The 12,703-nt window shown below is 45.0% G+C and overlaps 2 protein-coding genes across 2 annotated transcripts in view; one reads left to right on the top strand and one right to left on the bottom strand.

Annotated features, from left to right (window-relative positions):
- The window catches only part of amot (angiomotin), a 31,402-nt gene extending 20,655 nt beyond the window's left edge, over positions 1-10,747 (bottom strand). Inside the window, exons 1-4 of the mRNA XM_071914079.2 lie at positions 10,484-10,747; positions 8,208-8,275; positions 6,770-6,830; positions 2,366-3,374 (exon numbers count right to left, since the gene is read on the bottom strand). Of these exons, the coding sequence (XP_071770180.1) occupies positions 2,366-3,374; positions 6,770-6,830; positions 8,208-8,219 (1,082 nt within the window). The 5' untranslated portion in view covers positions 8,220-8,275; positions 10,484-10,747. The remainder of the gene's footprint in view (positions 1-2,365; positions 3,375-6,769; positions 6,831-8,207; positions 8,276-10,483) is intronic.
- Positions 1-12,154, top strand: part of rbm41 (RNA binding motif protein 41) — a 111,343-nt gene extending 99,189 nt beyond the window's left edge. The window contains exon 8 of the mRNA XM_071914080.2: positions 12,115-12,154. The gene's annotated coding sequence lies outside the window, so the exon portion shown is untranslated. The remainder of the gene's footprint in view (positions 1-12,114) is intronic.
- Positions 12,155-12,703: the final 549 nt, after the last annotated feature.

Raw genomic sequence — 12,703 nt, 5'->3', positions numbered from 1 at the left:
GTTAAAAGGTGATGAGCTGATGTGCGTCAATGTGAAACTGTATCTACAAAATGGGAAAGTGCCAGATTGTGGAGTAGTGATGTAGCCTCACCATGCGTTGAAATCCATTCATCTTACACAAACAAAGAAAAGTTGGCTGATCATGATCATGGACGCCTTGTCTCCTTGTTTATTAAGTGGATGGTCATGTGGCTGCTAGCAGCGCGAACACTAGCAGGTCATGAACTGGATATCGGTTGGATCGTGATTGTGTTAAACCTATCAGTGATACAGAGTAGCAAAATTCCCACTGTGATTCACCTGCTGTATGACATGTTTTTTGGGTACGGTGGAAAAACCCCAGCTGTGAACTGGTTTTGAAAGGAGCAAACATTCCTGCCTTTGCCCTCAAAGGAACGTCATCGGAGGCGAGTCCCGACTCGTCCTGCGCTGATGATTAAAATGCCGCTTGATGCTGAGTAGCTCTGAGGTAAACGGACCGGGGTGAAACAGGCCCGACAGGATCCGTCCCCGCCATCCCAACAACAGAGTCAGCGGCGTGGGAAGCACCCGCCCCCCCCCCCCACCCCGGCTGTGTGTGCGCATGTATTTGTTTTGACCATTTTACAGACCAATTAAAGACAAGTATTCAGTGTTTCCCCCAGAGTTTTCTTCTCGTCAGGGTGGAAAAGCCTCTGAAACAGCATTTACAGCATCATGGGACATAAAACTCTCCACTGAAACCCAGACTGATGAATTTCTTTTAGTGTCAGCAGCTCTTTACGGCAGAGTGACCCACCACACCTATTCAATGGTAGGAGGAACTCTAGGATACATCAAGGCTTTCATTTTCTAATTCATTTACAAAAGAACATCATTGAATTATTAAATGAATGAATAAAATGAGCAAAGAAAATTAAATTGCAGGTTTTACAGACTTTTTATGTAGCTGTGGGTGTGTGGAAAAGCAAAGGGAGGAATGCATTACTTTCTACACTTCTCTACATTATTCTACTTGTTACATAACTTTCCTGCTGGTCAATAAGCTGCTGGCGGCAGACGAGCAGCTTAACCGATTGATCATTTTGGTTCAGATGTTGAAGCAGACGGAGCTGCATGGTAATCACAAGAACGCCCTGATGAATATGCGTCTTTCTGGATATGAGCGTTGCTGCCGTTCAGATGACAACCTCCAGTTATGCCATTTTTCATTTTATCAACTTGATTTGAAAGTTTTGGTGGTGCATTACTTTCTTTAATTATCTGTAACGAGAGACGCAAACTCAATAACCCCGATAAAACCAGTCGGCTTCTTTCCTCTGACAACAAAGTAAAGGTTTCTGTGTAAGCGATCAGCAGAGATTGTTAGATGTAAACAGACTGTGTATTTGTGACAGTAAGTAGGCTTCTACCTTTGTCAAAAACAGGCAAATAATATTAATAAAACGCTACTTTATTGATCCCCATAGGGACATTTTCTCTTTCCCTCAGTATGGAGGTCAGAGGTCAGAGGTTAGAGGTCAGGCTCAGCTACAGAGCAGCAGTCCTGGAGTTGGTAGGGATTCAGTGTCTTGCTCAAGCACACTTCAGCAGGCTGGATGCAGGCTGACCTTTGACCCCAGGCCTTCCACTTGACAGAAGGTCTTTCTAACCATCATTGCTGTGAATATTCCAGATGACATGGGAATGTTTTTTTAACTCCTCTGATGTCTTGGCACTGTCGTTGCTCCCTTGTGTTGCTTATTGTTTAGCTGCTTGTAACGGTGGCGGTGCGCCAAAATAAAATTATTTCACCGTTTCACTTTGGATCTTTGTGACGTACGAGTAACCATCCAAACAGGCTTGTGACTCAATTAGCAATGTAATGTAATAAAATACAAAGGAAGCCTCACAGACAGACAGTGCCTCTGTGTGTGTGTGTTTGTATGACTGTGTAAGTGCTTGCCCCTCTGTGTCTCCAACCAGTCCCTCTACCACATTTGAATTATTGAGTTTTTTTTATGATATTAGTTTTATTTTTTGTTTCCGCACTTATTTGTGTAGGGTCGGCATTTTCCCTGCTGCTGGCGACTTCTGATCAAAAAAAACCAAAATTTTCTCGCCCAGAACACACTGGAAAGAATCGGCCGGTCATAGGCTCCCATAAATCAATAGTTACATTCATATGTGGAAATAAACAAAACAGGGCGAAATGTTAAAAAAGGGGACACCAACTTTTCATGGGTATTATTTGCCTCCTCTTCCAAGGGCAGTTTTTCCCTGAGCCCGCATTCATTTCTGACCCTGGCATACAGGTATGTGCGTGCACCCGTATGTGTGTGTACACATGTATTATATGCGTGTGTTAATGTAGGTGTGTGTCTGCATGTATGTGTGTGTTCCTCACCTGAAGGAGCCGTACTCGGGCGGGGGCTGGTACCGGACGTGCGGCATCTCCCTGGAGTGTTCCCTGCCCCGCTGCTCCTGGTAGAAATGACCTCCGGGCTCCTGCTGCTTGGTGGGCGAGCCCATGCCTTTGAAGGGGTAGTCCGGAGGCGGGCCGCGGTGCTGCGGCTTGTAGTAGTCGCCCGGCGGGCCCGGGGGGGGCAGCTGGGGGGAGAGCGGGGCGCTGGTGATGGGAGCGTGGGCCTTGACGCCGCTGGTGGCGAGGGAGAGCTGCATGAGCCTCTCGCTGAGCGAGCGGACGTGGCCCTGCTTCAGGTCCTTCAGCCCGTCGTCCTGGTGCACCTTCCCCGCGCCGCTCACCCGCTGCACCGTGGGCCGGCCCTCCGTGCGCACCTTGGCGTTGGTCACCCCGGTGACATAGAAGGCGGCGCCCACCGAGGCGGGCAGAGACTGCTGGGGCGGGGCGCTCTGCGGCTGAGGCTGAGGAGGAGGAGCGTGGCCGCGGAAGTACTGCGACTGGACTTTGGCCTCCTCGTACGTGGGCAGGTCCTCGGGGTTCGGGCCCTGGCACTGCCCGCTCCCGCTGCTGCCTCCTCCTCCTCCGATCAGCAGCCCTCCCCCTCCTCCACTACCCCCTCCTCCGCCCCGGGAGGCCAGCTTCTCCATGCCGCTGTCCGTCTGCAGCTCCTGGCCCTGCGGCTCCTGCCGGGCGATGTGGGGCGTCATGGAGTGATCGTCGGAGGGGCCTCCCTGTCCCGGGCCCTGCCCTGGGTACCCTCCTCCTCCCCCTCCACCTCCTCCTCCCCCTTGTTGCTGCTGCTGGAGCAGGTAATTCCGGCTCATCTGCTCCTGCAGGAGGCGCTGCAGGACGGTGCTGCCTCCGCCTCCTCCTCCTCCTCCTCCTACACTGTTGCTGCTGTTGGACGTCTCCTCGGCTGCGGCCCTCATCTGTGCCTCGCGTTGACTGCGTACCTCATGGAAGGACGAGCTCCGCCCGCGGTCTATACTCCCTGGGAGGAGGACGAGGAGGTGGAGAGGAGGGTGGAGCACCAAACAGGAAGGGAGAGGAGTTGATATAGAAAGAGACAGAGGTTGGAGGAGAAGCAAGGAGTGTAGGGAAAGGAGAGAAGAGAGGGATGGAGAATACAGTCAAGGGCGAACAAGGATGAGAGAAACAGAGAGTGAGAGAGAAAAGTTGCAGAGACACAAAGGGAAGGAGAGAAGAAGAGGTGAGGGTTGGAGAGGAAGTGGAGAAATGAGAGAAAGGAAGAAAAAGCATTAAGGTCAGAGATGGACAGTCCACCACCAACCAGCCCCCCCCCCTACCCACCCACCCACCACACTCTATAGCAAGCCACTGGTGCATGATGGGACGGTAACATGAGACTGACAAACAAAGATGGAGGGAAGAACATCAACAGTACATCAACAGTCTGACCCACCAGCTATCTTCTGAGAAACCTGAAGAGCCAAACCACCCACCGGCAAAACCATAAACAGCTTCAAACCCAAATCAGAAAATAAAAAAATAAAAAAAATATATATATATATATCTGGGCTAACAGATTAAACCAAAGACGCAACACTCTGACAGCTGGGTGGGACAATGTGCGATGTGGATTTGACGAGGCTAAACACGGATATCGAAGGGACGAAGTGACATTTTGAATTTTAGTTTCGTTTTCTTCACTTGGCACTTGTAACATTGCAAGAGGGAACCTGGCTGCAGACAACATGGCGGACCTCAGTCCTCGGTCAGACACCTCCAACAACAGCGGAAGTGGTTTTTCTTCGTGTTTTTGTTTTCCTCATGAAGGCCGGCATTCAGCGCAAGCGCGTAATCTGCATTTGGTTACGTTGAAGTTTGCAAAGAAGCACGTGGATTTTACAGAAAGCAGGTAATACACAAAGTTTATTAAGAATCTTTTAAAAAGTCTGTTGACTTTTCTAAGGTTTTATTCAATGTTTTCAATCAAATTGTATATATATCGAACAGTCCAGCGAGAGTATACTTTAAGCATTTAACGTTAGCCAACTTATTTTAGTCTTATTGTTGCAGGTTCTATAAGCACCTTTTAAAATATTTGTATTGATTAATATGATGTTAGGCTAGAACCACTTCCACTGTTGCAGTAACATGATTTCATGTCAACGGTGGAGGCGACTGATGGAGGTCCGCCATGTTGTCTGCAGCCAGGTATCCTTCTTCTAACACTGCGGGGAAAATACCTCGATAAGAAAACAAAAAAAACAGCTTAGCATTATTAGCACTACTCATTGAAACCAGTTGGGACGACTAAGCACTAGCTAAGTAGCTAGGTGCTACTAGATAAGAATGTTGATGACGCAGAAAAAAGGCCACGCCTATAAGATGCGGTACAAGTGCAAAATCCTATTCAATGTTTATGAGCAAAACAATAAATCGTCATTTTCTGTGGTTGCTTTTTCAACAGCAGGATCATTAAAATGTTTTTTTCTTGAAAATGCTAACATGAATCTCTTGTACAGACGTTTGCTAGCTTGTTAGCATTTTGTGACTTCCAGATAATTCAATTATTATGATCCTGCTGTTGTTTGACAGCTGTGAAAAGGTTACGGCCGATGAACAACACCAAATACCTTTCACATTATTAGAACACAGAAAAAGGAACCACAGAAAATGTATATTTTTCGTTTTGCTCATAGAAATTGACTACATTCATCTTCACGCACAATCTAAGCTATGAAGACAATTACTGCAAAGGCCCAGTCTGAAAAACAGGCAAGCTGGTGAGTTAACTTCCTATCTTTGATCCAATATGTACGGAAGCCCATTGAGGACATATTATATTCATAAATTTTATTTCCACCGTTTTCCAGTGATAACAAGTTCATTTTCTTTGTTTTCTTGAGATATTGAGTTATTTATGTCATTATCTCGAGAACACATTTTGTAATCTCGAGATAATGAGAAAATTATGTAATTATCTCGGGATAACAAAAAAAGTTCTCTTGAGATAATGAGATAATTTTCTGCTTGGAACTAACATCCTAAAGGAGCTAACTAACATAAAGGAACTAGCATCCTAAAGTGACTCATTATCTTGGGAAAACAAAAGATATTTTTTACTCTGCGCCCGCTACTTTATCTCGACACAATGAGAAAGTTTTGTTATCTCAGGAAAACAAAATGTGTTATCTCGAGATAATAATAACTTTTCGTTATCACAGGAAAACGGCGTCAATTACATGTATGAATTTATGTCCTCAATGGGCTTCCGTAGGTATGAGTGAGTTTTTACAGTCAAAGTATTTTCCCCGGTGTCCTTACTGCAGCTTGTTGTTTTCAGACCAGGGAAACTGTATGATGCCGTGTCAGCAGCAAAATAACTTGACTTTCAGTCGGGCCAAATGGACGGTCAACCCTAACTGAGCGATTACATGCTTTTAAAGCCCCGAGTCAGAGCGTTGAGGACCACCCAGGATCACAGCGTCTTTACCCGCTTTACCCTCCTCCTTAGGGACAAAAGGGCAATACATCAGATTTTTTACTGGGAACATGCAATGTATTAGATTGTAACCCACCGCGAACACATCAATTAATCATAGTAGGCTATGGCAAAAAAAAAAAAAGAGAGAGAATTGTTAAAATTTTTAGAAAGCCAAAACCCATTGATTTGGATTTTCTCCCAAGCATTTTGATTGGAAATGTTCATCTTACTCAGTCATGAGCGCACAGCGGTGAAGACAGAAGCAAATGTGTTTTCAGTTAAACATCCGACGTCGTCAAAGCTGAAACCACCCGGGATGTGATGTGTTTTCTGAGAACGAGCTTAGCGAACACTGCAGGTCCAAATCAAAGAGGCTCATTTCCTCCTGAGTTAAACCTCTCTTCAACTACAGCCAATAAAAAAAAAAAACCCACAAGCAACCCATTCAGCAAGAGGTTTAAAGACTCTCCTTTTGAAACGCCAAACTTTCATGTTTTAGAAAAAAGTCCATCTTTCTTTCCAAGTCATTTTGTCTTGTACTGAATCTTAAAATTGTGAAAAAAGTGACAATAATTGTACTTGTTTCAATATAATTCAGCCTGTTCCAAGAATTTTTAGGGACAATATAATAATGTTAACCACTTTTTTTTTTTTAAATAATGACATTTAATTCAACAATATTCTTTAAAAAACTTGATTTGCACTGGAAACAAGTGAAATTATCTCGCCTCACAGATCTTTTCACTTGTTTTTTCTTTTCAAATACAATTTTCAGACTCAAATAACTCATCATGATGGACTTTTTTTTTTTTTTTTTTGCAGTGTGGGTTTGCACTTCTTTCCAAGCTGTGTGGTTTCTTTTGACGACGTCGAACGCCACAAACTCTACCGCTTTAGACCTTTATCTATAGAGTAAAGGAAGAGGAGGTTATTACATCTAGCGCTTTCTGTTATTCTTCTCATTCTCAAGGAGGAAGATGCTTTTTTCCGAAACATCTGTTGGTAAATAAAATCATATGAGACAAGAGGAGAAAAGTTAGCTTTGGCGGGCTGTCAGCAATGATAAGCTCTCTTCAAGCTGAAGAGATAGAGAGAGAGAAAGAAAAGAAAAAACATTTATATATGAATGTCACAACAGTGTAAGGGCTGGGTATTGGATATTTGTCAGTACCGATACTGGTTTTGAATCAATACTTTGTTTGATTACTTTTTCTTCAGATGCACCAAAGCAAATTCCATTATTTCATCGAGGAACTTCTTTTCTGCATCATGTTTGTACGAGCCATCTGCTTTCTAAACAGAATCAGATGGGACTTTCTACAAGGCTTAGTGTGAAAACGTCTTGAACATTATATTAATTCATAAAAAAGTCAAATTGATGTAAACATTTATTTTTCTTAGTACCATGGCTAATTCATATGATGCCCTAAACTTTCCCTTGTTAAGCCATTTTCACATTAATCCTTTTAGGATGTCCCAGTCAGATTTCCACAGTACAAAAATCCCCCAAAAACAAAAAGAAAACTAAACTTCTCTTTTCAGGAATTCAACATTTGAAGCTTTTCGATACCTTCTGCTGCCTTTAAAGCTACAATATGCAACTTTTCATCTTAAGGGAGGAAGTGTATCGTTAGTCCCGCCCTCCTCAAAGCCTGTCTGCAAGCAAGGTATCTCAGAAAGTTAGCAACGGATTTGCCTGAAATTTGGGGAACGAATCACTCTTTGGCCCCGGGGATCAGTTGATTAGATTTTGGTGGTGATCCGGATCGGGGGTTTTCCGCCAATCTACGTTTTACATTTTTTAGCCATTACTTTCATGCTGCGTTCATGCGCTGGTGGGAAAGTCTGACATCCAGATCTTCCAAGTCGGCTGCTATACAGCGTTGCATTCACATGCTATTTTATCAGAAAATCAAACAAATCAAAAACAGAAGGGCAACTGTAAACATAAACCGAGGTTACAGAGGCTGCAGCTTTGTGAATTGGAGAATTATTCAGTCTATATTCACTCTACAGACTGACTTCTGGTTGCTGTTGCCGACTTCCCTGTGCTGTGGCTGCTAGCCTCACTTTGATAGCCACACCCAGCTCACCGCTGGCCACGCCCACAGTGAACGGGATACACCCCAAAATATCACAGACATGATGGAAAAATCAATTTCAGGCAAACAGGGGGATTTAGGCATGAACACACAGGGTCACAGACAGACACAGACTGATTATCTGTAATATATACTATTTAGTTGTTATTTTAAGTTGGATATTGCAGCTTTAAAATACGAAGCCATTTCCAAAAATAGAAATAGGGTATCGTTGGGTATCGTTTTTCCTCTACCCAGCCTGGATTGTAAACATATACTCTCCCCAACATACTTCAACTGCCATTTCCTGCAGTTCGTCCCCAAAATCTTCTCTCTCTGACTCGCCCTCTGCACAGCCAGCTAGCAGCGGGACAAACAGAGGATGGAGGAGAACAAAACAAGGCAAAAACAACAGAGAGAGAGAGAGAGAGAGAGAGAGAGAGAGAGCTGAGAGTGAGACGGGGAGAAAGGGAGGATGAGATGGCATGACAGATGGTATTGTTTAGATGAGGGGGCAGTGACTTATGGTTTGTTTAAATGGACGCTGAGCTAGGTCCTGCACACACACACACACACACACACACACACACACACACACACACACACACACAGGCTAATACACACACATACGTCAGCATATATGTGTGTGCACGAAAACACACACACACAGTCTAGCTTACACACACGAACATGAAGGCTAACATATACATGAACATGTCAACGTATGCACACACTCCCACACACACTCCCACACACACACACACACTGAATGCAAAGGAAACAGAGGCGCTATCTGAGAGAGACAGTCCAAATCCTGCCCCCCCCCCCCACTCCACCCCACCCCACCCCCCCGAGGACGGGCGTTGTTCTGAGGGAAAACAAACTCTGGCTCGTTCTCACACTAACCTCCACTGTCACTGCCACGCTTTGACTCAGCAGTTAGCCGAACATTTAAAATCTTAAAAGGCATTCTTTGACATTTAGAAATTTAGTTGGAATATGTCATAATGGAGTAAAACGTTTAAATCTACATTCGTCCTCTAGTGCTAAAGAGCAATTGTACTTTGATCTTGCAGTTGACCGAGAACCTGAAGACACACTTCTGACATTTCTGCCTTCAGGCTTCATCAGTATCTTGCGGCTAGCTGTGACTTTTCAATGAGGAACGGGCTACTAACGTTCCTACTCAACGCCATTTTTACTCAAACTGAAAAGACAATTGTTGAAAGTTTCTCTGATCGGCATCTGCTGAGGAAAATATCCAGCTAAAGAATTAAAAATGTCAAAGAATCCCTTTAAATCAAAGAAATTCATGCAGGGTAGAATACAGGAATACACTGAGTTTTTGGGACATTGGCCTGTTGGTCAACTTAGTGCTGAGGACAAAAATATCATCCATGTGTTCCTGGTAGAGCGTCCACTCTGCTGCTCCATGCTAACACTTTAGCATACACTATGCTGAATGATACTAGCATGATCTCAAAAGTGGGAAAATGAGAACTTGTAGCAGCTCTATAAGCTAAATGTTAAGTAATCTTAAATGATAAGAAGACTGGTCTTTTAGTAATAAACAGTTGTTAGTGATTTTTATTATATGGCCATCATATGGTGATTTTTATTATATGAATTTATTAAAAACACCAACTCAATATAGCTGATGTTTTTTATGTTTTTGATATTTTTGGAACTATTTCAGGTGAAATAGCCCAGCAACTTCACTTCCTATGCAAACAGTGAAAGTAGTGCCTGATTGTTCAAAACAGTATGTTATTTTTATATCATAATTTACGCCAATCTACACAAAACTGCCAGAATTAGCCTACAATTTAGCTTTAGAGCTGCTACAAGTTCTCGTTTTCTCACTTTTGAGGTAATGCTAGTCGCCTGCTATCACTCAACACAGTGGATGCTAAAGTGTTAGCATGGAGCAGCAGAGGGAACGATCTACCGGGGACACATGGATGATTTCGGTGTCTGTGTTCTCATCAGTTAACAGGTAGAAATAAACTATCGGGCCAATTTCCCCAAAATGTGGTGTGTTCCTTTAGTGAAGGAATATACAGTGTTGATATACTGTATATCAAATCCCATTTTACTCTGCAACACCCCCTCTCCTCCCTCTTTTCTTTATCCACCCATCTCCTTTCTCCTCTCTCTCTCTCTCTCCCTCTTGTCTCACCCTCCTCCCTCTCTACCTCCTACCCCCTTCTCTCCTCATCCCCTCTCTCCTTCCTCCCTCCCTTCTATCTCCTCCTCACCTCCGTCTGACTACCTCTCCTCTCCTCCTCCCCTCTTCCTTACATTTCCTCCTCTCCCCTCTCTATACCACTCGTCCTCCCCTTCCTTCACTCCCATTTCGATGCCTCTCTCTCACTCCTCTCTCCTCCCTACCTGCCCTCCTCCCCTCTGCCTCCCTTGTATCGCCTCCTCCTCCTCCTCCTCCTTCGACTATCTCTCCCCACCCTCGCAAAGCTACCTACATTCCCTGTCTCCTGCTCCTCCTCTTTGCTCTTTCTTCACTCCTCCTTTCCCCTCTCTTATTCCTCCCCTCCCCCCAGGTCTACCTACCTGTATGGCTGCTCTCACCGCACTCTCCCGGTGGGCTCAGTGGCGAGGGCGGCTCATGGCGAAATGCTGCGGGCCCGTTGGGTTGCCCAGGGGCGGGTTGCTCAGGGTGAGGGTGAGGTTGCGGGGCGAGGTGGTCCGGTGTCGGGTGGCAATAGCCCGGCGGCGGGGAGTTCAAGTCCCGGTTCTGGCCCTCCTGCAGGCTCACCAGCTCCTCGAGACGCTCCAAGACGTAGAGGCGCTGGTCAACGTTGCGAAGGCCCAGCCACTCTGCAACCACAAGAAGCCATGAGAAGGTTTAAAGGGGAAGTCAGGCAGGGTTTTCACCTCCCCCATAGCACAAAATAGCGGAAATATATCTGCGGGGGGGGTTGATGGGAGTTGGTGAACAGTAGCGGTATTGCAAAGTTGTGTCACAAATCTCCTAGCAACCACCGCTGGCACCGTCATGGAGGTCAGGTGGAAAACTGGCTGTGATCAAATAATGGCTAAATATATAAAAACCAGACAAGAAGCAGAGAGCAGCTGAGTCAGGTTGTTGTGGTGTGGCTGTAGATCCATTCAGTAACGTTCTCAGTAAAAGTGAATAGTGTGATAAGGTGGATTTGGTTACTGTGACACAGTAAACTCTCTTGTCTTTAGCCCTAGTCTCTACTCCAAAACACTCTGAGTTGTAGCTTGAGAAGAGTCAGCTCAGTTAACCTGAACAAACTGTTAGCTAGCTAACTAGCCAGCAAACACACTGATGTTAATGTGAACATGCTAACGCTAGCTGCTACTAGATACATTAGTTAGTTAGTTAGTACAAATCTGAAGTGTTTAGAGGAGATGGTGTTGGTTAGCTGCTAGCTAACAAGCTGACAATCTAAACACAAAATCAATCAGATTATCAGTGGGGAAATGATCAGTTCCCCATCAAAAACGAAATGAACCGTGTGCAGGGCTGCTAATGTGAGGGTGGAGGGAGAAATATGAAAGAGAGAGAAAAAGGGTCATTAAGGGTAAAGTTGTTTCCAACCGCAAGTGAGAGAGAGAGCAGCTCTGATTCCTACAGCTGTGTGACTGGGGAGGGAGGGGTGTGTGTGTGTGTGTGTGTGTGTGTGTGTGTGTGTGTGTGTGTGTGTGTGTGTGTGTGTGAGTGTGTGTGTGTGTGTTGGGGGCGGGGTGCTGGCCTCTGGCTGAAAGCAGTTCCAGGATGTGAGGATGTTCAGGGTTCAGGGACGGAGCAGAGGGAGAGGATTTCACCCCATCTGCTCTTCACAAAACAACAGAACACCTTCTCTCTCTCTCTTATTTTTTTCCTTCCTCTCCTCTTCCTCCCATCCGTTTCTCCTTTCTCTACCTAAAGTTACTTTTACTTTTGTCATCCGTCAGTAAGAATTATGATGAAATACTATTCGACCCGACTCATATAACACAACAGTGATTCAATCTATATCCAGTTGATGAAATCTTTTCCACTGTCTGTTCTAAACAGCCGGCGTCTGGTGGCTCTTTCCCGGGAAAAATCCTCTGCTGCACAGGAAGTGATGCGTTTTACGTTTCCGGTTTGTTTGGAATAAACAGAAGAAGAAGAACTGGGTAGTTAGCATGAGCAGCGATAGCCACCATGGCTGAACAGGCGAAGAAAAGAGAAACTCAAACTGCATCAACAGAGAATCCAAGCTCCGCCCACACTGTTTGATTGACAGGTGATCTGTGGGAAATGCCTAAGATGCAGGTGTGGCGGAGGTCTCCTTTAAACGATCCGCCTCCTCCTCTCCTGTCAACATTAAGCGTTTGGATCAAATGTGAAATTCTGTGGAACTGAGTGGAGTTTTATCCAAACTCAACATTAACAGAGACTGATCCTGTTGACTTAACTGTTACACCCAAACACAATGCTCAGCCACGGGATCAGCACATAACTGCACACACACACACACACACACACACACACACACACACACACGCAGAATGAGATATAAAGGAATGTCCAAGACCACACACTGAAATAGGGGCGCATATAGGTAGTACACATACACACACACACACGTATGTACATGCATGAATACATGCAGCATTTTCACTGCGGTTAGACCACAGATATCAGGCTAATATTGGCCTTTTATTAAATATCAAATATCAGCCAGCAGAGGTGGGGACTCGAGTCACATGACTTGGACTCGAGTCACAGTTTTAATTGCTCGAGACTTGACTTGATGCATGAAGAGAAGACTTGAG

The sequence above is a fragment of the Centroberyx gerrardi genome, chromosome 11, assembly GCF_048128805.1.
Source record: "Centroberyx gerrardi isolate f3 chromosome 11, fCenGer3.hap1.cur.20231027, whole genome shotgun sequence".
In the NCBI taxonomy this organism is placed as follows: Eukaryota; Metazoa; Chordata; class Actinopteri; order Beryciformes; family Berycidae; genus Centroberyx; species Centroberyx gerrardi.
The sequence above is the reverse complement of the archived record's forward strand: the minus strand, read 5'-3'. Positions and strand labels throughout refer to the sequence as shown.